This window comes from Varanus komodoensis, unplaced genomic scaffold, assembly GCF_004798865.1.
Source record: "Varanus komodoensis strain SLA01 unplaced genomic scaffold, ASM479886v1 scaffold1, whole genome shotgun sequence".
NCBI lineage: Eukaryota > Metazoa > Chordata > Lepidosauria > Squamata > Varanidae > Varanus > Varanus komodoensis.
In genome coordinates this window covers 87,438,344-87,463,249 of record NW_025335268.1, presented here as the reverse complement: position 1 = coordinate 87,463,249, position 24,906 = coordinate 87,438,344, and the positions used below count along the sequence as shown (strand labels likewise).

General features: G+C 40.3%; 1 protein-coding gene across 3 annotated transcripts in view; it reads left to right on the top strand.

The window, feature by feature from the left end:
- TBC1D8 (TBC1 domain family member 8) overlaps positions 1-24,906 on the top strand; it is a 65,609-nt gene that overhangs the window by 36,546 nt on the left and 4,157 nt on the right. For all 3 annotated transcript variants that reach the window (XM_044433896.1, XM_044433884.1, XM_044433889.1), the window contains exons 4-16: positions 1,087-1,205; positions 2,983-3,211; positions 4,306-4,546; positions 11,022-11,229; positions 13,901-14,095; positions 15,088-15,255; positions 16,400-16,550; positions 17,875-18,089; positions 18,881-18,998; positions 19,433-19,718; positions 20,333-20,462; positions 20,701-20,799; positions 21,520-21,588. In XM_044433896.1, the coding sequence (XP_044289831.1) occupies positions 1,087-1,205; positions 2,983-3,211; positions 4,306-4,546; positions 11,022-11,229; positions 13,901-14,095; positions 15,088-15,255; positions 16,400-16,550; positions 17,875-18,089; positions 18,881-18,998; positions 19,433-19,718; positions 20,333-20,462; positions 20,701-20,799; positions 21,520-21,588 (2,228 nt within the window). The remainder of the gene's footprint in view (positions 1-1,086; positions 1,206-2,982; positions 3,212-4,305; positions 4,547-11,021; positions 11,230-13,900; positions 14,096-15,087; positions 15,256-16,399; positions 16,551-17,874; positions 18,090-18,880; positions 18,999-19,432; positions 19,719-20,332; positions 20,463-20,700; positions 20,800-21,519; positions 21,589-24,906) is intronic.

Here is a 24,906-nt window from a genome sequence, read left to right as displayed (position 1 = left end):
TATTGTTAATTCGTTTTATATTTTTAGTGTATTATATTTTAATTGATGTTTTGTGAGCCGCCCTGAGGCTTCGGCGAATGGGACGGCATAGAAATTTTATTTATTTATTTATAAATAAATAAATGTACTAAGCCAAATTCTGTTTGCGTACTATTAGTTTGAGTGCTACACATTTCAGTTAATGTGAAAAGTGAGTAACAAGGGAGAAACAGTTTTTCCTAGAGTTCTTTTGCTCACGTTTTCCCATTTTAGTATCAGATTTTTCATATCATAGAGACATTTTACATGAGACATATCTGTACAGACACAGGTGGTGTGGTTTTCAAATACTATAGTGGAATATACCATTGCAAACTGAAGGTGAGGGACCATTTTTTTAATTGTTCCCCTATATGATAGTAAGCACAATAGGAAAAGAATGACCTGGCCTGTCTTTCCTCCTGATTTGCTAGCTGGTTTAACTTGCAGGGAGATTCTCTGTGTGCTTGTTCTTTAACACAGTGAGTATATCAGTCTCTTTCCCTCTGTAGCATAAACTGATGCAGACCTCAGTAAATCAGAGTCTGAAATTAACTGAGGAGTTGTCACTTCAGGGATCTGTTTAGTGCTTTGCTCTGACGGTTGTCTGAGCTGAAGGCAAAATGGTGCTGTTGCTTGAACTAAATCTACTTTTGTTTCAAATTGTCAGGGTGGGGAAGGCATGCCTTTAATCATGTATAAATGGTAGTGTGAGTAGATGAGGTGTATCAGTGCTTTACTGTGCTCTGCATAAGTAATATCTTGGTTACAAAAAAATTGCAGTAACAAGTGCTAGCTTCAGCAATGAAATAATAGATTCTCTTGCCCTACTTACTTTGATTTATATTGTAGTTTATATCTTCAAAAGGCTTTAAAAGCAAACTTGAAACTAAAAATACTAAAAGAAAAATAATGGATTGCTTTGGGATGAAGTGTGTTACTGAAACTTCGATTTGAATTTGAATTAACTTGCAGCCTACCCATTTTATGTTTGTTATTTTTTCCTTTTAAATTAGAAACAGCTTTCTCACAATTGTATCACTCTTTGTTCTCTTCCTTTCCTTTTAGGTGCCACAACGGAGGAGATAAATCATCACTGGGAGTGGCTGGAACAAAATCTTCTGCATACTTTGCCTGTGTTTGACAATAAAGAAGATATTGTTAGTTTTGTCAGAGGTAAAATAAAGGTAGGAGTTTATCCTGTTTTCATCCTTTCCACTGCATTTAAAAGAAATGGTATTGTAGAGCAGAATTGTCTGTTGCTTCTGGGTAGCTTTTAGAAACAAAAATGTATAGTTGATATTTAGCCTTAAGAATCAGTGGCTGCACATTCTTGAACTTTCCCCGGTTGTCTCACTTTCACTTGTATTGCTTCATCTCCTCCCAGTTTTCTCACCTACATGAGGTTTGTCATCTTCAGTAGTCTCTATCAGTATTATGAACAACCTGCACTTAATTTGTTGTTCATTGTATCAAGCTATTCAACTGCTTTCTCCTTTACTTGATCTTCCAAACGTAGTCTTCAGTCTCCTATACAGAGCTTTATGCAAATCTTCACAGGGATTATTACTGGGTATCTAATAGTTAGAAAATGCTTAAGTGAAAACCAGCCTTCCTAACTTGGTGCCTTCTGCAGGTGTGGCCTTGAATAATTCCTAGCCAGCATGACTAATGGTCATGTTGGCTAGGGATTATGGGTTTTGTGGTCCATCACATCAAGGGGGAACTAAGTTGGAAATTGCTGCTGAAAACCTGTAATAGATTGCACTGCTAAGCCATTATGTAATCATCCACAAGAAGGGACCACTACTTGTGTTTGGAGGTATAAAGAGGCAGATTCTATAATTAAGTGTTTTAACACTTGATATTTTCACCTCATTTGAGAGCCAGTGTGGTGTAGTGGTTAAGAGCATGGGACTGGGACTCAGAGGATCTGGGTTCTAGTCCCTGCTCAGCCATGGAGTCAACTGGGTGACTTTGGGCCAGTCACAGACTCTCAGCCCAACCTACCTCACAGGGTTGTTGCTGTGGGGATGGAGGAGGAGAATGATGTAAGCTGCCTTGAGCCCTTTGTAGGAAAAAGGCAGGATATAAATCACTATATATATATATATATATATATATATATAATAAAATAAAATAAAATTGCAGTGGCATTCTTGTCATTAGTTTTCCTCAGTAACAAAGACATACACCACACTCTCTTTTCTCCCCCACAGGATTGTTGCAAGTTTTTATTCTGTGCTTTTCATAAACATAATTTACATAATTTAGAATTTCTTAATTCTGGCCATGGTAAATTCTGGTATCATATGTGCCCAGAGGTCTAGCGCAACCATGGGATGAAGGTGCCAAGTTGCCTTGAGTACAGACAAATGAGAAGCTACCTCTTCAGGAATCTGCCCCTGCAAACAATCCCAAATTAGTTTGGTTAGGGTTAGGCAGGTTTTAGTTAAATGAAAATCTTTATTTTTTCTCCCTCCCACAGGATCAGCCCATCTGATCTGCTCTCTTTGACAAAAACCTGTATTTTAGAGAGAGCAGCGGAGGCAACTAGGCTGGTATTAGCTTGAGAGTGTTCTCACAGAAAGCTGGATAGGCAGCCAGGAAAGGGCTGGACCAATCTGGTTTTTGTCTGGAAAGAATCTTTCTCTGTCCTACCTGACCAGTCTGGCTGAACCAAGTGGCCACATCGGTGATGGCAGCAGTACAGCAATGGTGCTGAAGAGCTGTGGGTAGAACAGTGTAGGGATGATCTCTACCCCATACCCTTGCCCCACCGCTGCTGCCTCGACCTTGGTTAAGTGGGGTAACGGTGAATAGGAGAGCAGAAGAAACAAAGGACTGTTAATATCCATCAAACAGCAATACCTGTTGTTAGATAACAACTGTAAATCATTAGTTGCTTATAATTATTAAGTTGCATGTGGACACCCATACTACATTAACGTGTCATTCAATTAGGCATTAATAGCAGAAGAGACCAGCAGTAAGCTTGCGGAGCAAGAGGAGGATCCTGAGAAGTTCAGAGAAGCACTAGTAAAATTTGAGACCAGATTTAGCTTCCCTGAAGCAGAGAAACTGATTACCTATTATTCATGTTGCTGCTGGAAGGGAAAAGTTCCTCGGCAAGGATGGCTTTACCTGAGCATCAATCACCTCTCTTTCTATTCCTTTTTTCTGGGCAAGGAATGTAAGTATGAGTGTGAAATACTGTATTTCTTTTGTCCCTATACTTAGTTTTCAAATTGCTGAATAGGGATCTCTAAATTAAGCAAAGATGGAAAAGATCTGTATTTTATCTTAATGGCTTAATGAATGATATCAACAAGTTTCATGTTAGCAGGCACATTATAATAAGACATTTATTTAACTGTATGCTCTCATCTAATAGAGGTGTTGCACTATTTTCTGCAAGCTTCGGCTTGGGGAACTTCAAGGGCTTATAAAAATCAATTTCAGAGAAAAAAGAAACAACTTAGAATTCTGTCTTAAAATTCAAGATGGAGAAACATTGGTGGCTAGTCTTACCAGCCCTAATAGTCATGAAAAGAGCTTACTTGCTGTTCATGTATTTACTTAGGAGTCCTGTAGCAGTGGGAGCAACTTGGAATGGGCAGAGGAAGAAGGTCTGTTCTTTCCTCTTTCTTGGCCAACCAAGGTCAGGCCATGGCTCTTAGAACTTTCATCCTTCCCAGAGGCCACTGCCATTGCAGATACAGAGGATGGGAGAAAGGACAGACTTTCATTCTTCCCAGTTATTGTCCCTGCTGCTGCTGGACAATAAGGAGTAAAGAGAAGGGGTGGTTTTAGAGACTGGAAGGCAGAAGATGCCATAATTACAGCTGGTAGCAGAGGCAGATTAATTTTCCAAGGCGCTCTGTTCTCTTTTTATTCATCAGAACAGCTGTTTGTAACTATTACATTCTAGGCCTAGCCTTAATTTGAATTTCCTGGAAATAGAATGGATTGTTTTTCTTTATTGTGCCATTCAACAAGAACTGAAATCATTGCATACAGAAGTTAGCCTTTTGCATTCATTCTGAAATTTGCATTCAGAGGGTGCAGAGGGTTCAGTTGCCACATGGCTTGCTTGAGGCAGTATTGTAGAGTACTGTAGTACATGTGCAACTTTGCAACTACAGTGCCATAATTTTATGTACACTTCATTGAAACAAAGTCCCAGTGAATTCAGAACTTAGTTTTAAGAAGACTGGTCTGCAGATGTGATAAATTCTGAAATTTGTATTTACTTAAATAGATCTGTTTGTGTATCTGTAATTTCAGTAAAACTTATCATTCCCTGGGTTGATGTCCAGAAGTTGGAAAGAACCTCTAATATCTTTATGACTGAAATTATCCGCATCACCACTCAAAGTAAAGAACGTGATTTCTCCATGTTCCTTAATATTGATGAGACATTCAGGATAATGGAACAGTTGGCAGATGTAACTCTCCGCAGGCTACTGGATAATGAGATCTTTGAATTGGATCCAGGGCTACAAGATCCTACTCAGATCACAAAGAGGTAAATAGTGAGCATGTTTTGTGGTTGTTTATCATGCAGTAAAAGAATAAGTGGCAGTTGCCTTAAGTGCTACCTTAGTTTCATTAGTTCTATGAAGTCTAAATAAAGATCATTTGGAAGCGGTCAGGGAACAAAAGACAAAAATGATGCTTGAATTTTCCATTATTAACCAATTGTTTGAGACAGACAGTCTTTCAGATGTTTCTTTAATGGGTTGAGAAAGAATCTTTACTTTGCAAAAGATCTGTTTTGAGGTATGTCTTGTACAGCATCACACTTCATAAGCAACACATTACTTTCCTTTTTATCATGTAATATCTTGCCTTTCTGGTAAACAACAATGCCATCTATTTGCATGTTTTTGTTCATCATTAATTCTTCTTCTTTGTGGTCTTGGTGTATCACATATAAGGGTTCTGCTAATACACAGAGGTTTGTCCTCAGCATTTTAGAATGAAGAAAATTTTTCACAGGAAGCGCTTCTGCTCTTTACTGTGAACATGCAATTGTTGAATCCTACAGAGCAATTGGCTGCTGCTTCTGTTTTATTGATGAGGAAATGGATGCGACTTGGCCAAGTCTACTTAGTAAATCTGTAGTGGGTGGGATTTTAACACAGATCTCCGAAATCTTTTTTTCCTACTAACTGCTTATTAATTAGTAGAATAACGGATTATAGCTAACTCTCTGACTTGCTAATGTTAAAAAGTCAACACTACTTTGATTATCATGGTTGACTTAAACCTAATTCACACTAAATTAGTATCTTAACTGTACTGCTATAGACAGGAGGTTGGTGCTCATATGAAAGGATGTGTCTCCAGTTCCATATGGAAATTCCCACAGCCTAAAACATTATATGTTAAGTAGCCTAGCTTTAAGCCTACTTGGTAGGGGTTTTTTTAATGGACTGAATGTTTTGTATGAAAGTGCATTCAATTATGTATCATCTGCATTCTGAAGCAGTACAGCCAAGACATAGGTTTATTCCCCAGGAAAAGTAAAGTTGGTGGGACAATGACACCCATGTTTATTTGTTTATCTGTCTGTTCTTTAGTTGCATAGAATGGGAAGATACAGGTCTTATTCTTAAATCAAAATGGGCAAGTTGCTGAGTAGAACCAAACCCTATATATATTGTAACTTGCTTGGCAGATTCCTTCTCCTTTTCTAGCCCCACTTCCCCTCACATGGGGAGAAAAATCTAGTGGTTATCAGTGATCAGAAAATGGGCATCCCTTTAGCCAGAGTTTGCAGGACTGGATCTTGCCAACCTTGGCCATGTCACAGCCATGCAGAGATCTGTACCTCTTTCTGAAAAGTAGAAAACAAAATTGGCTGGTGTTTGATGATGCCATGGCAAGGGTGGGGCTTTGGGCAGGGCCTCTCACAATCAGGGTATTGTTTGGCTCACTGGCTTGATCTAGGACAGGGGTATCCAAACTTTTTGCAAGAAGGGCCAGATTTGGAGAGGTGAAAATGTGTGGGGGCCGACCATTCAGCCTGACATTCTTTGAACCATTAACATTAAATGCAAACGAACTATTTTATGAAAGACTAAACAAATAATTTAACTGCACTAATGTGAAGGGAGATCCTGAGATCTCGACTGCATTATATAGGCCAGGTCTGGCTCAAAAACAGTGGTTTTGATGCACAAGATGTCATGCAGGTGAAAGTCACTTAGTCTCGTCCTCACACGGTTCTTGTTAATGTTCATAACCAAGAATGTCTTCTCGCACAAGTATGTCGAACCAAACAAGCTCAGCATTTTCTTAGCAAACATTCGAATCTCTTGAACCTGTCTTTATCCAACTGGTGGTAAAAGTTGACAAGAGGGAGCTGTTGGTGCCGACTGCGACACTCGGCGTCACACTGCAGCTCAATGAGCTCCAGCTGCAGGTGGTCTGGAGCGTCATCAGGGTCCACAGAGAAAGGAGATGAAAAAAGCGTGATCTCCTTTTCAATAGCTGCAAAATCCCGAAAGCGCTGTTGAAACTCCTCAGCCAGAGATGAGACGTCTGCTTCATACTTCCTTATTTGCGCACTCATATTGTTCTGTGGAAAACTGGTCATTATTTCCTGCATCGATGGGAAATGTGTGGTATTGGGCTGTGTTTGTGACAGGTGCCTTTGGAAAAGTTTCATAGCATGATCATATTTCAGATGTTTGAAACAGAGAACTTGTTGGTGAGTAATACAGTGGAGTTTTATAGCTTTGCCTCCTTCTTCGCTGACTTTGTTACAGACTAGGGTTGATAATCCACTTCGCTCGCCAGCCATGGCAGGTGCGCCATCCGTAATAATCGCAGTGACTTTATTCCACGGTAGTTTCATGTCATCTACGGTGGAACAAACAGAAACAAATAAATCTGTTCCTCTTGTTTGGTCCTTAAGGCTCTGGAGGTCAAGTAGCTCTTCACTCACGTTCATGTCATTGTCCACTCCTCTCAAAAAAATCAATAACTGAGCGGTGTCAGATGCATCCGTGCTTTCGTCACAGGCTAACGAAAAAAAGTCAAACTCCACTCCTTTTGCCTCTAACTGTCTCTTAATATCAGATGGAACCTCTTCAGTTCTCCGTACCACAGTGTTACGAGCCAGGCAAACATTGGCAAACTCTTGCTTCTTCTCAGGGCAAATTTTCTCCACCATTTTCATCATGCAGTCTTTAATAAATTCACCCTCAGTAAAAGGTTTGCAGTGCTTGGCAGTCAGCGTTGCCACCTCGTAGCTCGCCTTTGTGGCATTTTCATTTGACTCACAGGCTCTTGTGAAAAAGCGCTGCTGTGCCGTTAAAGCAGCTTCCAGTTCCTTCCATTTTTTGCCACATTCGTTCCCAGTTAGCTTGTTGTAGTTAGCATGTTTCGGCTGGTAGTGCCTCTTCATATAGAATTCCTTGAAAACAGCCACAGTCTCTTGGCAAATTAGGCAGACACAGTTGTTTCGTATTTCAGTGGAAAAAATACTCCAATTTCCACTTGTCCTGGAAGCGGCGGCCCTCGCTGTCAACTGTCCTTATTTTAGTTACAGTCGCCATTTTAGAAATGGGCACACAAGCCTTGTGTCACAAGGGTCACGTGGCGAGAGTGCTGACTCAGGTCTACTGCCATCTTCTGGTGAAATATAACCACCAGCCTTGAAGGAGCAGGGGACAGCTGCGGGAACCGCTGTGCGGTGAAGGGAAAAACGCCAGCTGGCGGGGATGAGTGACAGGCTGTGCAGGCGGGGAGAAGAGACTGCAGGCTGCTCGAAATTTGAAAACGGGCCGCAATTGGCCCCCAGGATGGACTTTGGACATGCCTGATCTAGGAGGAAAATCAATTCCAAGACAAAAATAGGTGCCTGTCCCTGGTTTAGCCATTCACACTAGCACCAGGAGCAAATAGGTTGCTTGAACTAGGAACACTTTCAGTATTGTTTTGGCCTACTGGCTTTTCTTTTTTATATATGCAGAATTTATTCTGATCACTCTTATTAAAATTAAAGTAAGATGGCAGAGGGCAGTGGGTGCAGCATAGGTTGTGGGTGCTTCCAGATGGAGAGCCCTAGCACTTGCAGTCCATAGGCACTGTCCCGCTCTTCTTCCTCAGCAGATTGTCTCATTACTGCTCCTCATTGTGTCTTCTTCCTCAGATTTTTTTTTCTGTTAAAGAACAACTTGGGAGAAGCTGTGGGAAAACATGGGATGTTTACAAATGGAAGATTACATCTATATCCTCCATAGAATTCTGTGTATGAGGCAGGGTGATCGTAGGATAAAGCCTTGTCTGGCAGCAGCTGCTGAATTAAAAACCATTGATATTAAGCATTTTGGTGGATTTTTCTCAGTACAGCAACACATTTTAGTAGTATGCATCGAACTTGTACCTTAAAGCTCAAAGAATATCACAACTCATATATAAAGGTTTTCACTAAGCATTTCTTGCCTCTGTTGAACCCTATTGAAAAGATTTATTTGTATTAAATAAATGCATTTAGATGCCTATGTACACATTTTTAATAACGAGAAAGCACAGCATTCATTGCTCATTGTGTTGCCTTTCCATGCATGTGAATTTTTGAAATAACTTTTGTGTGCATTTGAAGGTTGATAAACTCACTTTCTCTCCCATTTTGGTAATGCTGCTTCAAAGCAATTAGTTCTCCTCTGTTTTGGTCAGAATAGAATCATATTTTTGTGCTTAGTTACAACAGCAGATCATTGCATGCCTTATCTGAGTTTTACTCTGTTAGAAAACTTGTATCATCTATACTATCTGGCCCTCTTTGGTTTTCATTGTTTATCTTTTAACAAAACAGAGAAGCTGTGTCTTAAGTGACCTTGTTTGAGAAGTCTGTTCTGTCTTGCAATTTTAATCAGTTCTAAAACTTTTGTTTTTACTAAATAAAATGTTGCTCCAAATATTAGGCTGTTTGTCAGCAATGAAAAAGATGTCCTAAATTCTTAAACAACTCAAGCTAGTTTCTGTTGTCAAGTAAAGTATAGATGTCCAAGGGCACTCCTTGGATTTTTTTTAGCCCACACTTTGCATTCTTTCCATAGAACAGAAGCTTTTTTTCCTTAAAGTGAACAATGCTTGAAAGTAAACCAGTGCCTTGTGCTGTGAAGAAAGAAATGTTTAATTTCTCATAAGGGTTCGTATTTGTTACATTGCTTCAAAGGTATAGAATGACTTCTCAGTCATACAGGTCAGAAGCAAAGTATGGTGGCTAGAAATAGATTATGGCACTTGTTTGGACTAACTGCAGCTACAGTAAATATATCAGCTTGAAGTTTCCAAAGGCATACAAAATACCATTAGCTGTTAAACTGAGACTCAGTCCACACAAGATTAAAGTACAATCAATGGTACATCTGCCCAGATTATTGATTTTCAGCCTGTTCTGAGAAGGTTGCAGGGATACTCCTTGTCCCAGCACTGTCACTAGAGGCACAAGGTGGACTTGGTGGCATGGAACACCTTTTCTCAGGTACACCAATTACATCCTTGTCTGGACAAGATTAGCCTAGCTACAGCTACCATGTACTGATAACACAGGTTAGAAGGGGCTGCCTTTGAAAGCAATGGTATGAGCATTCAGAACCCTAAATGGCTTCAGTTCTGGTTAGCTGATGGATCATCTTCTCCCATACATACTTGCCTGGACCATGGAAATCATCCTTGGTGGTCTTGCAGTAAGAGCCCCTGCCAAGGCAAGTCTGGTTGGTGTCTACCAAGAAGAAATCCTCTGTTGTGGCACTGCAGCTATGGGATGAACTACCCAGGGAGGCTTTGCCTGCCACCTGCACTGTACTCTTTTCATTGCCAGGTAAAGACCTTCCTATTACCCAGGAATTTTAGTTTCAGTCGGTTTTAAGGCCTGCACTGTATTTTAAATCATTGTACTGCAGCTCAGTCTTACTCTGTTTTTATTTCTGTTTTTAAATGGTTAGAAGTACACTTCTAATGGTTAGAAGTTAGAAGTACACTTCTAAAAGGTTTATACTGTTTTTATGCGGTATTTCATGATTTTGAATTGTTGCTAACTGTCCAAGGAACTTTGGCTATTTGCTGTTTGTCCTGAGATTTTTAGTCTTATAAAAATGTAAGTGATAAATAAATAATGCTGAAGCTTAATACCAAAGTTAGCTGTGTCACTATTGATAATATCAGATCAAATATCTACTTCATCTTCTCCTGTAAAGTGTCAAAGAAAGAGTTTGTATCCAAATTCTTTCCGGCACACAAACCAGTTTGGTTCTTTGGCAAAAATGTCAAGCTTTGCGAATTCCCTTTTTCTTTTTTGTTCTTGTTCTGCCAAGTATCTTTACAGAGCTATTGCTCAGAACAGTAAAGAATGGGGGTAAATGCCTGCCTGCATAGCTATACATTGAGCTAGAGTCACCCGTGCTAAACTGGAAAGAAACAGTTCTGTAGTCAGATGGGCGACAACATCTGGAAGTGGAGCGGAGGGTTGGAACTGGTTGCCTTACAGTCCTCTTTCAACTATACTTCTTTTTGTGTTCTACATAAGAGTAACTTTTTTGTGTAAAAACATACAAGCCATTTATTAAAAATGATAGGTAAGCATTGCCTACTATGCTGTTTATAGTTAAAAGTGGTTATCTTGTCAATTCTCTATATACAGATTAAGGGTTGAATTCATACTTAGTCAGTAGACCCACTGAAAACATTGGAACTTAAGTTGGTCCTCACTCAAATCCCATTAATTTCAAAGACCTTAGTTTAAGTATGGCTAAATCTAGAAGCATTCCTCACTGACATCCATTTATTGAGTTCCTTTGATTTGTTTGTTACATTGTGTAATCTATGTTCATTGTATTGGTACCAAAATATTAAAATTGTGGTGTTACTGTTGTCTTTCAATTAGAGCCAATCCTAATACAACAATTTTATTTTCAGATGCAAGCAGTTTACCTTGACGTAAGTTTGAATCTTGAAATAAATGTTGTTCTCCCTTTCTCTAACAGGGATCTTGAATCTAGAGCACAAAATGAGTACTTCAGAGCCTTCTTCAGGCTACCTAAGGAAGAAAAGCTTCATGAAGTTGAGGATTGTTCCCTGTGGACTCCCTTTAGCCGTTGTCACACAGTTGGAAAGCTGTTTGCCTCCAATAGCTATATCTGTTTCGCAAGCAAAGAAGACGGGTGCTGCAATGTTCTTATTCCACTTATAGAGGTTTGTTTGTTTCTTTCCCACTACTATCTTTCAGAACTGCATTAGATCAGCTCAGCTGCAGATCTGCAGACTTTCAAAAATCAGTGTTTCCCTTTGTTTTGTAGCTTGGCTCTAGTAGAAATAAATCAAGCAGTGGGGGCGGGGGGACACTTGTGGATCAGAAGTGGAGAGGCTGTAGTGGCCATGTGTGGAATGAAAGTTGTAGTCAATCCTGCACAAGGCTGAGAGGATTAGTTGAACAATGCACAATGCTTAAGAAAAGTTACTAAGTTGGTTAAAATACTGCGTGGGGATGAAGGGCTCCTTTGAGTAGAAGAAAATGCTATCTGGTTATCCCAAGCAGTTCAGCTTACTCTGCCTATACTGCAAGTAATGTTCAATGGTTATGTGACATTTAACTGTCAAATCAGGGTTTGCTTATTAAAAATAATTGACTTCTTTCAGTTAAGAAATAATAATTATAAAAAGCTCTACAAAACATGTTGACTATAAACTTTACCAGGAGTTAATGTGAACACACTGTAAACATTTTTAATTCAGACAAATTACTCTTTTGCATGTATTAGCCAGTTTACCATACTCCAGTAGACTTTTTCTCGTTTTCAGGGCATGCTAATGGATGAAGTGAGATTTCTAAAACATGGTTGTGAGGATTGAATTAAGGGATTATAGTTATTTGGGGCTGTTTATCACAGAATGCAAGTGTGTGCTCTTCTTCATATAGACTGGGATCCAAAGAGCTCAGCACTGATGTAGGTTTAGGCCATTGGGATTTCCAATTTTTAAATGGCAGACCACCCATGCATTATCAAACTACACTAGACTCTCGGTTAACCAGAACTCAAGCAACCAGCAAAAGAATGAAGAAATAATACTTTAAATAAACATCAAAATAAAAGCAATTTCCAGCAGAAATGTAAGTTTAAACTTGGGGTGCCACTCAGCATGCAGCACTGTAAGCCCACGTGTTTGTCTCCTGCTCTGGGCTATGTTGGAATCTATTGTTGTTCAGATTGTGTTATTCAGATTGTGTGTTCTGAAACAGGTCTTAGGTAAGTGTAAACACATAGTGCTTTCCCTCAGGGGGAAGATGGAAATATGCAAGAGGCTTGAGAAAGGTGAGAGTAGTGCAGTGATCATGGAGAAATTCAATGTTGGTTTGTGAGCAATGAAATTAAGGCTCAGATGAGAGAAGGTTGTCTTTGCCATAATTAGCTTTTAGTTATTGAATTTCAATATTATTATCAAGTCAGTGCAGAAGGTAGAGTAAGGTAGGGTAGGGTAGGATAGGATAGGGCAGTGATGGCGAATCTTTTAGAGACCAAGTGCCCAAACTGCAACCCAAACCCACTTATTTATCGTAAAGTGCCAAGACTACAATAAAACCTGAAAACTGAGGTTTTAGTTCAGAAAAAACACCTCACAATCTGTCTAAGAAAATGAATATATATCCTTAGCAGCGCACTGACCAGCCATGTGAAAGCTCAGATGAGTGGCGCCTGATGAGTTGCAGCCTGTGACATGATCATCTGGTGCTGCTACTCCTTTCCGAGGATGAACATGGCCCCCTATGTGTGCTGTTATCTGATGCTGAGCTACTGGGGCGATTTGGCTCGCATGCTGACAGAGGGCTCTGCATGTCTGCTGCAGCATGCATGCCATAGGTTTGCCACCACTGGCCTAATCCTACCCTAGTGCACTCCCCTAACCTAATATAGGGCTAAAATACTATTGATAATAATGCAATTTTGAAAACACCTTCCTTGAGTAGCTTTTTCTGCACAGCTCAACATTTCTGCCCATTTTAAACACATTCCAACCATCAAAACCATGCCAGGACACCTCGTTTTTCTAACCCTAACCCAGTGATGGTGAACCTTTTAGAGACCGAGTGCCCAGTCTGCAACCCAAAACCCTCTTATGTATTGCAAAGTGCCAACGCTGCAATAAAAACTTAAAACTGAGGTTTTAGTTTAGAAAAAACAACTCCCAGCAGTCCAAACAAATACACACACACACACACATCATTGGCAGTGCACTAACCAGCCATTCGAAAGCTTGAACAAATCACGGCTAATGAGTCGTGGCTTGTGACATCATCAGCTGGCACCACTACTCCTTTCTTATCATGCGCACAGCCCCAGTGTATGCTGTTATCTGATGCTCGGCTGCTGGGGCGACTTGGCTTGCGTGATGACAGGGAGGGCTCTGCCTGCCCAATGTGGCATGCGTGCCATAGGTTCGCCACCACTGGGAGAGGAAATTAGGCCTATTTTTAATAGTAACTCTCAAGCAACCAGAAATACATTTATCCAGTATCTACCAATCCCCATGGGTGTTGGTTCACTGAGAGTCCACTGTACTTTTCAAACTTTTCTGAGTTCAAGTTCATAAGGAAAGGGTGCTTGAAGATGACATGTCTGAACTTTTTCTGTACGTATGGGACTAGGTTGGTGTTTTTTTGCAGCCAAAATATGCAGCTTGTCATATTAAGGGCTATCACAAATCATCTGAAGAGAAGCACAGATGCTTAGGTACTCCAAAGTGTATTTGCTGCTTCCAGTATATCTGCTATGCTGTTTTCTGTTTGTATGCTAATGACACATTAGTATCAGGACATTTATCTGAATGTTTTGGATAAATATTTTGTGTATTTTTTTTAAACACACAGGTGGCTAGTATTGAGAAAATGGAAGACACTAGTCTTCTTCCCAATCCCATCATTATTAGCATCAAAAGCAAGATGGCCTTTCAGTTCATTGAGCTGAAGGACAGGGATACCTTGGTGGAAAACCTGCTTCTGAGACTGAAGCAAGTGAAGGCCAAAAACCCAGCTCTCCGCAACAATGTGAAAAGCAAGGACACGGTATTAAATGTTTGACCTGTTTCAACTGCATACAGACTGTATTTTGCTAATACTTTTTAAACTAGTAAAAGGCTTATTGGTAATATAAACCTAATGGTAGCTTAATTACTTTAAGATAGGAGTGGGGAATGCGCAGCCCTCCATATGCTGGATTACAAGTCCCATCAGTCATATTGCACAGTGAAGGATGATAAGAGTTGTAGTCCAACAGCATCTGGAAGTCCACATTTTCCCCATCCTTTAAGTTAAAGAGTAAGTGTGTGCACACGCATGCATGTATAGTACTTTTGAACTGGTTAGACTTGAAATGCAAGTCCAGCTTCCCATCCTCTTACAGCTAGAGGAAAGAGTGCAATAGCCTTTGAAGAGGTAATGATTTGAGGTTGAAAGTTCTTTTTCTTCTAGTATTGTGTACGTGCTTATCCACTGCATTGATGTACAACTATAAAACTAACACACTTTCAGTTAAAGAACACCTAACTTTCTGCATAGAGAAGCTGCTATTCTGGAATTAGTTTAATATGTAATTTGTTTATAAAAGAAAACAGAAAAGTTCAATATACATAATTGAAAACTATATCTTGAGACATGGCAAGATAAGCTTGAACTTACAGAAGGAGTGAATATTACTCATTTTGTGTAGATTAGAGTCTATTGATGTGTTCTATCCTTTGTTAAGCTGCTTTCAGTCATCTCTGGGTCCTTCCTATTTGAAAGCTGGAAAAATGTAGTCTGCTGCTATTTCAGTAATACTTAGTTGTTACTAAATTAGCTGTATTAGTCTTCTTCAGCAGAAACAGTACAGAGTCTTGCAGCATCCTAAAGGCTAGTACATTTATTCTGGCATAAATTTTTGTGGACTATTTTCCATTTGTAGTCCTTGAAAGGTGATGTCAAACTCACTTTGCTTGTCTTTAAGGTGGTATATGGCTCTTCACAGTGCAGCTTTCACATTGGTTTTGTTCCTTTTTGCTTTTTCCTGTGTGTGACAGGACTCTCTTTCAACACATGCTGACCATGAATATGGAGAGTTAAGGATAGTAGCTTCACAGATCAATGACAGCTGTGAAAATGACAAGAACAGCAGGCACTTGCTGAATGCAGAAGCACTGAGTTCGGCATTTCATCCTTCTGGAATAGATGGCCTGGACTTTAGGATGGTATGTAAAGCGATGCTTTTAGCTCTGGGGAGTTTTTACCGCATACCATAACATAATCTATTAGCTCAGCAGCCCACCCTGTATTTTCTGACATGTTACTTATATGAAGCTTGCACATGAAAGTGTTTGTGGTCCATATAAATACTTATGAAATGCTATTGATTATAGTAAATATAGTCTGGCACCCAAGAGCATACACTCAACCTCTGTTGGAGCAAGTATCTTACAATATCAAATAATAGGAATGTTTTTTCTAGCCAAAAGAAGAGCTTATACACAAGTTTGCTTGAAGCAGACATTGGATATGCTGAGAATCTGTTAATAGCACAACATCTGAAAATGACTCATAATTGTTTCCCACTGTGGTATTTAAATATATATAAGGTAGAAAATAGTCCTGAGACTTGTGTGCAGTTATCATTGGGTTAGTTAGATGTGATAATACATTCTTGTATTGTTTTTTATTTATTAATGTGTCCTAGTAAATCCATTGTATTATTTGAAGGACTTTATTGTGTAAGAACTTTTAATTACCTGAACTCATGGTAATTTTGGTAGTGCTTTATGGATCTTTTTGTACTTACGGTCAGCCAATCTGGACTTCCTGTTGGAATAAAAGTTAGGGAAAATCTATAATCTTATACATATTAGGAATAAGCCCTATTGAACTCCTGCATAAGATTAAACTGTAAAAAATATTTAATTCCTGCCTACCTCTTTCCATGGCTTGTAGCATTGGATAATGACTTTCATTCAGTCTTCCCAAATGATACTGTACAGCTTGCTTTCTCATCGCAATAGACAAGCATAGGTATTGAGCAAAATGAATGGTGGCAGTTGCCTTCTAAAGACTGCAGTTGGCCCTCCACATTTGCAGAGGTCAGCAATGTAGCACCCCTGCAAAAGTAGAAAAAACACATATATCTCAAGCCCCCCTCCACCTTAACTCCCTTGACTTATTCAGTTGACTGCACATGTGCTGGTAGCTGCATTACAATTACCTCTTTTGCAATTTGAATGAACTTAAGTTTAAAACAAGACCCAACATTTACTTTTGAAATTCAAGTTTTCTTTGAATGGCAAGCAGCTTTCTTGCATTGTGAGCTGTATAAATAGATACTAACATGTATCTCTTGTCTTTCAGTCCAGGGAGCAAATCAAAGAGAGGCTATGGAATGACCATTTTGCTGAGTATGGCAGAACTGTCTGTATGTTTCGCACAGACAAAATTAGGAAACTAGTTGCTATGGGAATCCCAGAATCTTTACGAGGCAAACTGTGGCTCCTTTTCTCAGGTGAGAACCCTGCCATATGACTGTTCTGAAATGTAGCTAGTTATTTTATTGTAGAAGGAAGTGTGCTGAACTCTTTCCCTTCCCTTCCCTTCCCTTCCCTTCCCTTCCCTTCCCTTCCCTTCCCTCTGTGATTTCGGAAGAGGAAGAGAAACGGACCACTTTTATGGCACAATTTCATATAAATTCAGCCATAAATGTGTCCCCTATAATGGGGCGAAAGTGGTGATTAAAACTTTTAAAATATCTAGAATAATAGTCTTCTCTTTTGCTTTTAAGATCTATGTTACATTTAAATTGTAGCCATTTCTCTCATAAAATATAAGGAAATGCTGTAATCGTACATAAAATACGTATGCATAGTGATCAAAGATATTTAGGGCACAGAAATTTCCCAGTATTCCCCAACCAGCCATGAGGATTGCATACGTAACATCAAAACAATAGTGTCTTTATCTCAGCTGGCATTGCTGAGATGTTATACTTGGCATAGACCACTGAAACAGAACTTCCTGTGTCATGTCCTTTGTTACAAGCTCAAAGTAAGACTGTTAACTAAGATAAGAGAGCCAGTGTGGTGTAGTGGCTAAGAGCTGGGACTGGGAGTCAGACGATCCGGGTTCTAGTCCCCATTCAGCCATGGACCCAACTGGGTGACTTTGGGCCAGTCACAGACTCTCAGCCCAACCTACCTCACAGGGTTGTTGTTGTGGGGATAAGATGGAGGAGGAGAATGATGTAAGCTGCCTTGAGCCCTTTGCAGGAAAAAGGCAGGATATAAATTGAAAAATAACTAACTATTCTAGAGTGTTGTCTGCCATTTCAACACACAACACTTGCATGATTAAGTCCTTCCATATGAAATTGATTTCCGGATAGAGAATTCTAAAGGGCTAGCCCATAAATAAGTTAGTATATTTTACAGTACAAAATTAATATTGAGATGGCATATTGAAGTATTTTCAGACTCAGTGAGGCATGCTGGACAATATTTCACCTTAGAAATATGCTACTGCATGTTTCAGGATAATTTTGGCTTAGGAATGGGCTTCCACAGGAGGTGTTGAAGCCCCATCAGTGAGGGTGTTCAAGGCTAGGCTGGACATGCTCATGGTAGGCATGTCATGAGTGGAGCTGGGGGTCAGACTAAATCGCCCAGGAGGCCCCTTCTGCCTCACTCTGTTTCTATGAATATGTTGAGTATCCATAAGTACAGAGAACTGCAACCTCACTGTAGATGAATTTTTTGGACATACTTTTTATTTATATATATATATATATATATATTTGTAACCTGTCTTCTGTTGTGCATTTGCCTCTGGTTCAGATGCTGTGACTGATTTATATTCCCATCCTGGTTACTATGAAAATTTGGTGGAAGTGTCCATGGGCATGTGTTGCATAGCAACAGAAGAAATAGAACGTGACTTACATCGCTCACTACCTGAGCATCCAGCCTTCCAGAGTGAAACAGGCATAGCTGCACTGAGAAGAGTACTGACTGCTTATGCACATAGAAATCCCAAAATTGGGTACTGCCAGGTAAAGATCTGTCAGGCCTTATGTCACTCTTGTTCAAGAATCCTAGACAGGGAGATACCGTACACGGGAGGTAATCTAAGGTGGGTTGATGTTTATTAGAAAAGGTGAGAGCTCCAGTTTGACCATCATTGGGCCACAAGAAAAAATGTCAGCTCACTCTCTTAAAATAAGAGCGATTTAAATTTACTCAATAGACTTTCTTCTATAGGAAGTTTGAAACTATGTTCATAGGTGATCAGTACAGAGAAATCCTAAGGATTCCTGCTTCTTTTACCAAATTAATTTCAGTTGAAAAACTTGCTGCTTTATCTTAGTAGGATGAAAATAGTTTTAGGATACAGGTACATAGTTTACTCAGGCTTCTGCTCTGTGAACAGAATGTGGAATGAGACCTTTCTGCCTCTATTCTTCTCTAGCCCCCTGCACCACCCAAAAATCAGCTCTGGAAGATTTAGAAATGCTTTGTAATTGTGGGGGATGTGGTGCAGAAGCCGCATATAGGAGGAAGGAGATGACAGAAATTTCACACCCCTTGCAGACACGGAAAAGCAGCTTAGGTCCACCCCAAGCTGTAGTGGGGGTGAGGGGCAATATTCTTCTGTTATTTTAATGTATATTGAATTTTGCAGAGCTAAATATTATTTATTACAAGTTGAAAGAGATGCTAGTTTGAGTTCAATAATTTTACAGCCTTTAATTTTTATGCAGAGTAATAAAATATCTTGATTATAAGATTTGCCTTTGTTGTTGTTTTAAATGTGACACTGCAGCTAAATTCTTTTGTCTTCCAGTCTATGAATATATTGACTTCTGTTTTGTTGCTGTATGCCAAAGAGGAAGAAGCTTTTTGGTTGCTTGTTGCTGTATGTGAGAAGATGCTTCCAGATTACTTTAATCACCGGGTGATAGGTAACAGTGTGCTCTCCTTACTGTGGGTGTCTTACTTCCTTGGGATTCAGCCCCAGTTTATTCAAATTGGCTGATGTACCTAGTTACACTTCTTGGCAATTGTTTCTATTAGTACTTAGTTTTATTGTGCTTTTAGACTGGTGTCAGCTTCAGCTCATCATATTTGATAGGTCACCAGTGTGTATTACATGCATCCCTCCTTTCTAAATGTGTGAAGCTTTGAAAAACCAGACATCTTCATATCGTGTGCCAGGCTAATATGAGAAGGCAAGGGAGGCTTGAATACTCAGAATAAGCTACCTCAGGATGTATATTCGTTAACAAGTCAGATTGTCTTTGCATTTTCTTCAGCTATGGATAGGATTAGATTGTAAATCTAAACAAATTATTAACCTCATAACTGTAATATGTAACCTACTTGCTGTGATTTTCAGGTGCTCAAGTAGATCAATCCGTCTTTGAAGAGTTAATCAAAGAACGGCTTCCAGAACTAGCTGAACATTTGAAAGATCTTTCCACGCTGGCATCCGTTTCCCTGTCATGGTTCCTCACTCTTTTTCTGAGTATCATGCCCCTAGAAAGTGCTGTTAATGTAGTCGACTGCTTCTTCTTTGACGGAATCAAAGCTATTTTCCAATTTGGCCTGGCTATTCTTGAAGCCAATGCTGTGGAATTGTGCAACAGCAAGGATGATGGCCATGCCTTGATGATCCTCAGCAGGTATTGTTCTGGCTCTTCTATGGTTAATCTCACTATACTAGCGACCCAAGCTGCTGGTTGAATTGCCTTGTTGCTGATTTAGTGGCAATATAGTGGCACAGAATGACAGAAAAGTACATGTGAAAGTTCAGTAACAAAGCATGTCTCACTGCTGTGCTCCTCAATACCTGTTTTCAACAAAAGCTCCTATCTTCCAAAGCCCTGGTAAGTGAGTACTATTCATAGACTGTTTGTGTTTCCCCAGGGCAGGTGCATCACAGGTCTCTTAAAGGAACGTACCCTTCTGGAAGTGACTTTCCTGATAAATAGCAAGCCTGAAAACAAGGTGGTTTCATACACACACTGAGAAGTTAAAGCAAGCACTCCTTGCTACTAGGGAAAGGAGAGTCCTGCAATATATAGCATGGCAGTGGTTAGTGGTATCAACATCCATCAGCAGAACATATTCCTTCCTGCACCGCAGCCCTTTTGATCAGCTCCATATAGTTGAGGGACCCACCGAAGTAGATTTCAGGGGTGCAGGAGAAAAGCAAAAGTTCCATTATTGTGCATGATATTATGCTTGCCTGGTTGATGCTTTCTGGTAGATTTAAATATAAATACATTTCTTTCAGGTATTTAGATCATGTAAAGAATGAGGAAAGCCCATTGCCACTGATTGGGAATCAGCATGCCTTTTTCAGTGAAGAAATGGAACCCTGTCCTATAACTGAAATAGCGGACCTAATTCGGGATTCTTATGAGGTAACTTTACATGCAACAGCTAACAAGTTTCTGATCCAAACTCAGGAGCACTCTTTTCCTTTGTTTGATTTAAAGAGTGACTTTCTCTGATTTGAGTAAGCTTGAAGCGGGCACAGTTACAGTGGACAGAGCATATGTTCTGGTTTAAACACTCTGGCTATATTCTGTATTGAAACAGATAGCTGAGGTGAGATGGCTCTCCTTCAGAATGAAGTAAATATCCATTTCTGTATTCTAGAAATTTGGAGACCATTCTGTGGAACAAATTGAGCACATGCGCTACAAGCACAGAATCCGTGTTCTGCAGAGCCACGAAGAGACTACTAAACAGAATGTGGTGAGGGTTCTCAAATGCCAGGATGTCTCATTTATTTCCAAACCATGTCAGACAAGTCCTATAACGTAGGCCTCTTGGATACCTGTAGATTTAAGCATATTAAAATGTATTCCTTGTTGAAGGAACAAAATGGGACAGCTTAAAATATAGAGCTGCTAAGTAAAATAGATGGCACAAATCTGCAGGAATTATCTCAGCTTTAGAGTTGCAGCAGGTGAGGAATTAAACCTCGTGAATCCTTCTGGTTCTACTTCTTCAACCTTTTCCCTCAAGTTTTCCAAATGGGAAGTTCCCACAGAAGTACAAGAAAAGGAAATCTTGAGCTGTGGGCTGGTTAGTTTTGAGGCTGAGCTTCTGACCATTTTGCTCCAGCTAGCAATGGAAACCTTACCAGAAGCTGAAAGGTAAGGGATGTTATCACATCTTAGAGCAGGTGTATTGCAGGATAATGCAAACACATTGTTATCTTTGGGGAGATAGAAGAAACTTGGTGTTCTTAGCTAGTATTGAGTGGACATGAGATGAATAGACATGAGATGACTTGACAGAAAATATTACAGCATAAGAATGTCAAGAAAATAAATTAAGGCAAAGGACAAGCAGAGTTGTGGAGGAGCATCTCCCTAATCTGAGCGTTGGCAGTTGCAAGTTGCCCTCAGGAGTGCTACTGCCAGTACTAATCCTACTTGGCTCTTAAACTCTTTCCTATTGTCTCTTAAGCTCAGAGTAGTCATCCCAGATGTTTCCATTGCTCCAGAAGACCTGGAAGAACTGTATGACTTGTTTAAGGTATGGACTGCTCTGAAATAGCCAGCTGTTTTCCAAGAAAATAATCTTGTACTGTCTAAATGTGTCTTGACACAAGTGTCTATTTAGAAATCGCCCATTATGTCCTTTTGTATTTTTTCCAGCTTTGGTAATTGTTTTGAGGATTCAGAGCAGGGCTTCTGGGTGCTCCGGCCTATAATTCTCATCTTTCTTTATCCTTTTCAGCGCTGAGGAGGACTAATATGCATTATGGGCCAAAACATCTAAAAGGCCATAGGTTGCCCATCCCAAATCTAAAGGAAAGTTTGCATTTCCAATTAAAAATGGACTTTTTCCATTCCAAAGTGTCTTGTACTTTTTAATGGCATGGGTTGCATTGCATGTTTTACCCTTCCAGAATTAAAGCACAAAGCTTACCTTTTTGAGAAAATTTCATGGCGAAGGCTAGGATTCAGTAACTATTGTTTATTGTAAAAAAGCATGACCCTGAAAAGGTCACACTGATGGTATGCAACTTTTTCCAGCATGCATTTGGATGCCTAAGGGAAGCCCAGAATCAGACATGAGGGGGACAGAATTCTGCTGTGGTTCCCGAACAGCTGGTATTCAGAGGCATGGTGCCAAGTCAAACCTCCTCTGAATAGACTCCACATTTTTGCGGTCTTGGCTTGGTTTGCAAGGTCTTTCACGCTAAGGAAGGTCTTGACCCTTCCTTAGCGTGAAAGCATGCATAAAAGAGTTACGCTGCATAGCCATTTCCCCCGTGTGTTCCAGTCACACCAGCCACTATATTAAAAGGATTGTACATGAATACTGATGTGCATGTATACAAAGGGGATCCTGGACCAGTCAGGATTACTCCTCACATGGGGAGGATGCTAGTTCTTTTAAAAAGGCCACTTAACATCTGGCCTGGGAAAGGTAGGGCCACTCAGTGTGGTGCTGTCTCCCTTTCTCAGGCCTGCTGTTAAAGTGTGAAGGAGTTCCAATGAGCGAACCTCCACAGTGTTCTGCGTTCTGCACACCTATTTAACATGCCCAGTATGTAATAAACAGTACCAGCAGTGTACAGCATTGGTATGATTGTCTGTTTGCATAGCAAAAGATGACTCCTGCGAGGTTGCACATCACAGTAAACACCCTAAAAATAAGTCCCCATGTGTGCATAGCTTGTCCCGTACACCATGCAGATGATTCCCTTTTCAGTGGTTTGCTGCAATTCATTTCTCCCTGCTTCTCTTGCAGTCCTGGCTGTTGCTGGAATGTATGCCAAGGGACCTTTGCAGCAAAAATGCTCATTCCCTATAACAGCAACCTTTCTGGAAGAATTGTTATTATTGATTATGATGATTATTTTTACATGTGTACCTACCTTTTTTCCTCCTACGAGGAACCCAAGGCAGCTTACGTATCTCCCTTGGCATTGCTATGCTGCAGTTGCTAGCTGACCTCCCTTGCCAGGTCACCCAAGAGATTTGAGTTTCTGAGCTCTTACGCTTCTGTTCTGAGTTTGAAAAGCCATTTTAGAAGTCTGGTGCGAGTGCACAGGACCACATCTTGCAGCTCAGCCCAGTATAGCTGTAACCCTGTGATTTCAGTAAATGTCATCTTCCACTTTCCTGCTTCCCAAGAGCAGCTCCCCCACCACATCAGTTCACAAAAAGGAAATAATTTTCTGAGCTCTTATGAAAGCAGGAACATTCCCAGTTGGGAAGCGTGTGGGGTGAGGGCCAGTTTGCAAGACTGCCTGTCTGCTGTTTAGTCAGTATGCCCGCTCCCTTTCTGATGAGTTTCATTCTCCACTTCCCTTCCCTTGCTAGCCAGTATCTTCCCCCCACCCCGCCCCCAGAGGCTGCTTCACTTCCCTGAAGTAAAAATACCTGCCTCTAAAACTCCTCCTCTCTTGCAGCTGCCAGCCATCTTTGGCTCCTCCCGTCCTCTTTGTGCTTGCTGCTTTCCTCCGGCACTGCTGGGCATGCATTCATGAGAGTTACAGAGCAGTGAGCGGGATTGCTGTATACGAGGGGCGTTCAATGTATTCTCGGTATCAGCATGAAGAAAAAGGAATGATAAATTGAAATAACTTGTATTTTTCAATGTAATCTCCCATAACTTCAATACACTTATTACATCTAGAAATTCACTTTTCAATTCCCTGTAAAAAATACACCTCCTCCTTGACTAAAAATATGTGTTAATTGCCGCCTTGAGCTCTTCATCGTCGGAAAATCGCTTTCCACGAAGCTCTTTGTTTAAATTCGGGAATAGGTAGTAGTCACTGGGGGCCAGGTCCGGGCTATAGGGTGGGTGGTTTATTTCTTCGAAACCACAGTCTCGCACAGCAGCCTTCGAAACACGCGCCGTGTGAATGGGCACATTGTCGTGAAGAAGCAACACACCTGCGGTCAGTTTTCCCCACCTTTTTTCTTTAATTGCTTCTCTTTAAATTACACAGAATGGTTGCGTAAGATGCTGCATTTATGGTTTCACCTTTTTTCGTGTACTCGATCAATAAAATTCCCTTTGAGTCCCAAAACACTGTGGCCATGATTTTTCTGGCCGATGGAGTGACTTTGAATTTCGGAGGGTCGGTACCTCTTTTATGCCACTGCATGGACTCCTGCCTACTTTCAGGGTCATAGTGATGAAGCCAAGCTTCATCTCCAGTAACAATCCACTCAAAAATACTCGATGGATCTTCCCCACAGAGCTCTAAAAACTCCCTACAGCACTCGACTCATGCTTGTTTCTGAGGCGCCATGAGCATTTGCGGCACCCATCTTGCACAGACCTTTGGAAGGTTAAGATGGTCATGAAAAATAGTAAATATGGTACCAACAGATAGGTTTGTCATCTCTGCTAACATTTTGATTTTACTTGGGCATCTTCCAATACAAGTTTCTCATTTTTTTTCACATTTTCTTTCATAGTGGCAGTAACCGGCCCGCCCGAGTGAGGGTCATCTTCAGTGCTTTCTCTGCCCCTTTTAAAGTCACTTGACCACTTTTGAACAGTAGATAATGAAGGTGCAGAGTCCTGGTAAACGGCCACCATCTCTTTGTGAATGATTTTTTGACTTGTTCCTTGTTTTGTAAGGAACTTAATCACAGCTCGGTGCTAGATTTTCTTCAACATTGTCACGTCAGTCATCATGGTTGTCTTTCACTGAGGATTACTAGGGAACTAATGATCACACTTATTTGAGATTTTGCATGTATACCCTCAGGTAGTGTCATTAGCTAATGAAATAATTAAATTGCCCACATCAATAGCAAATCAACCCGATACCGAGAATACATTTAACACCCATGCCAGTTTCAAGACAAATATGCTAAAGCA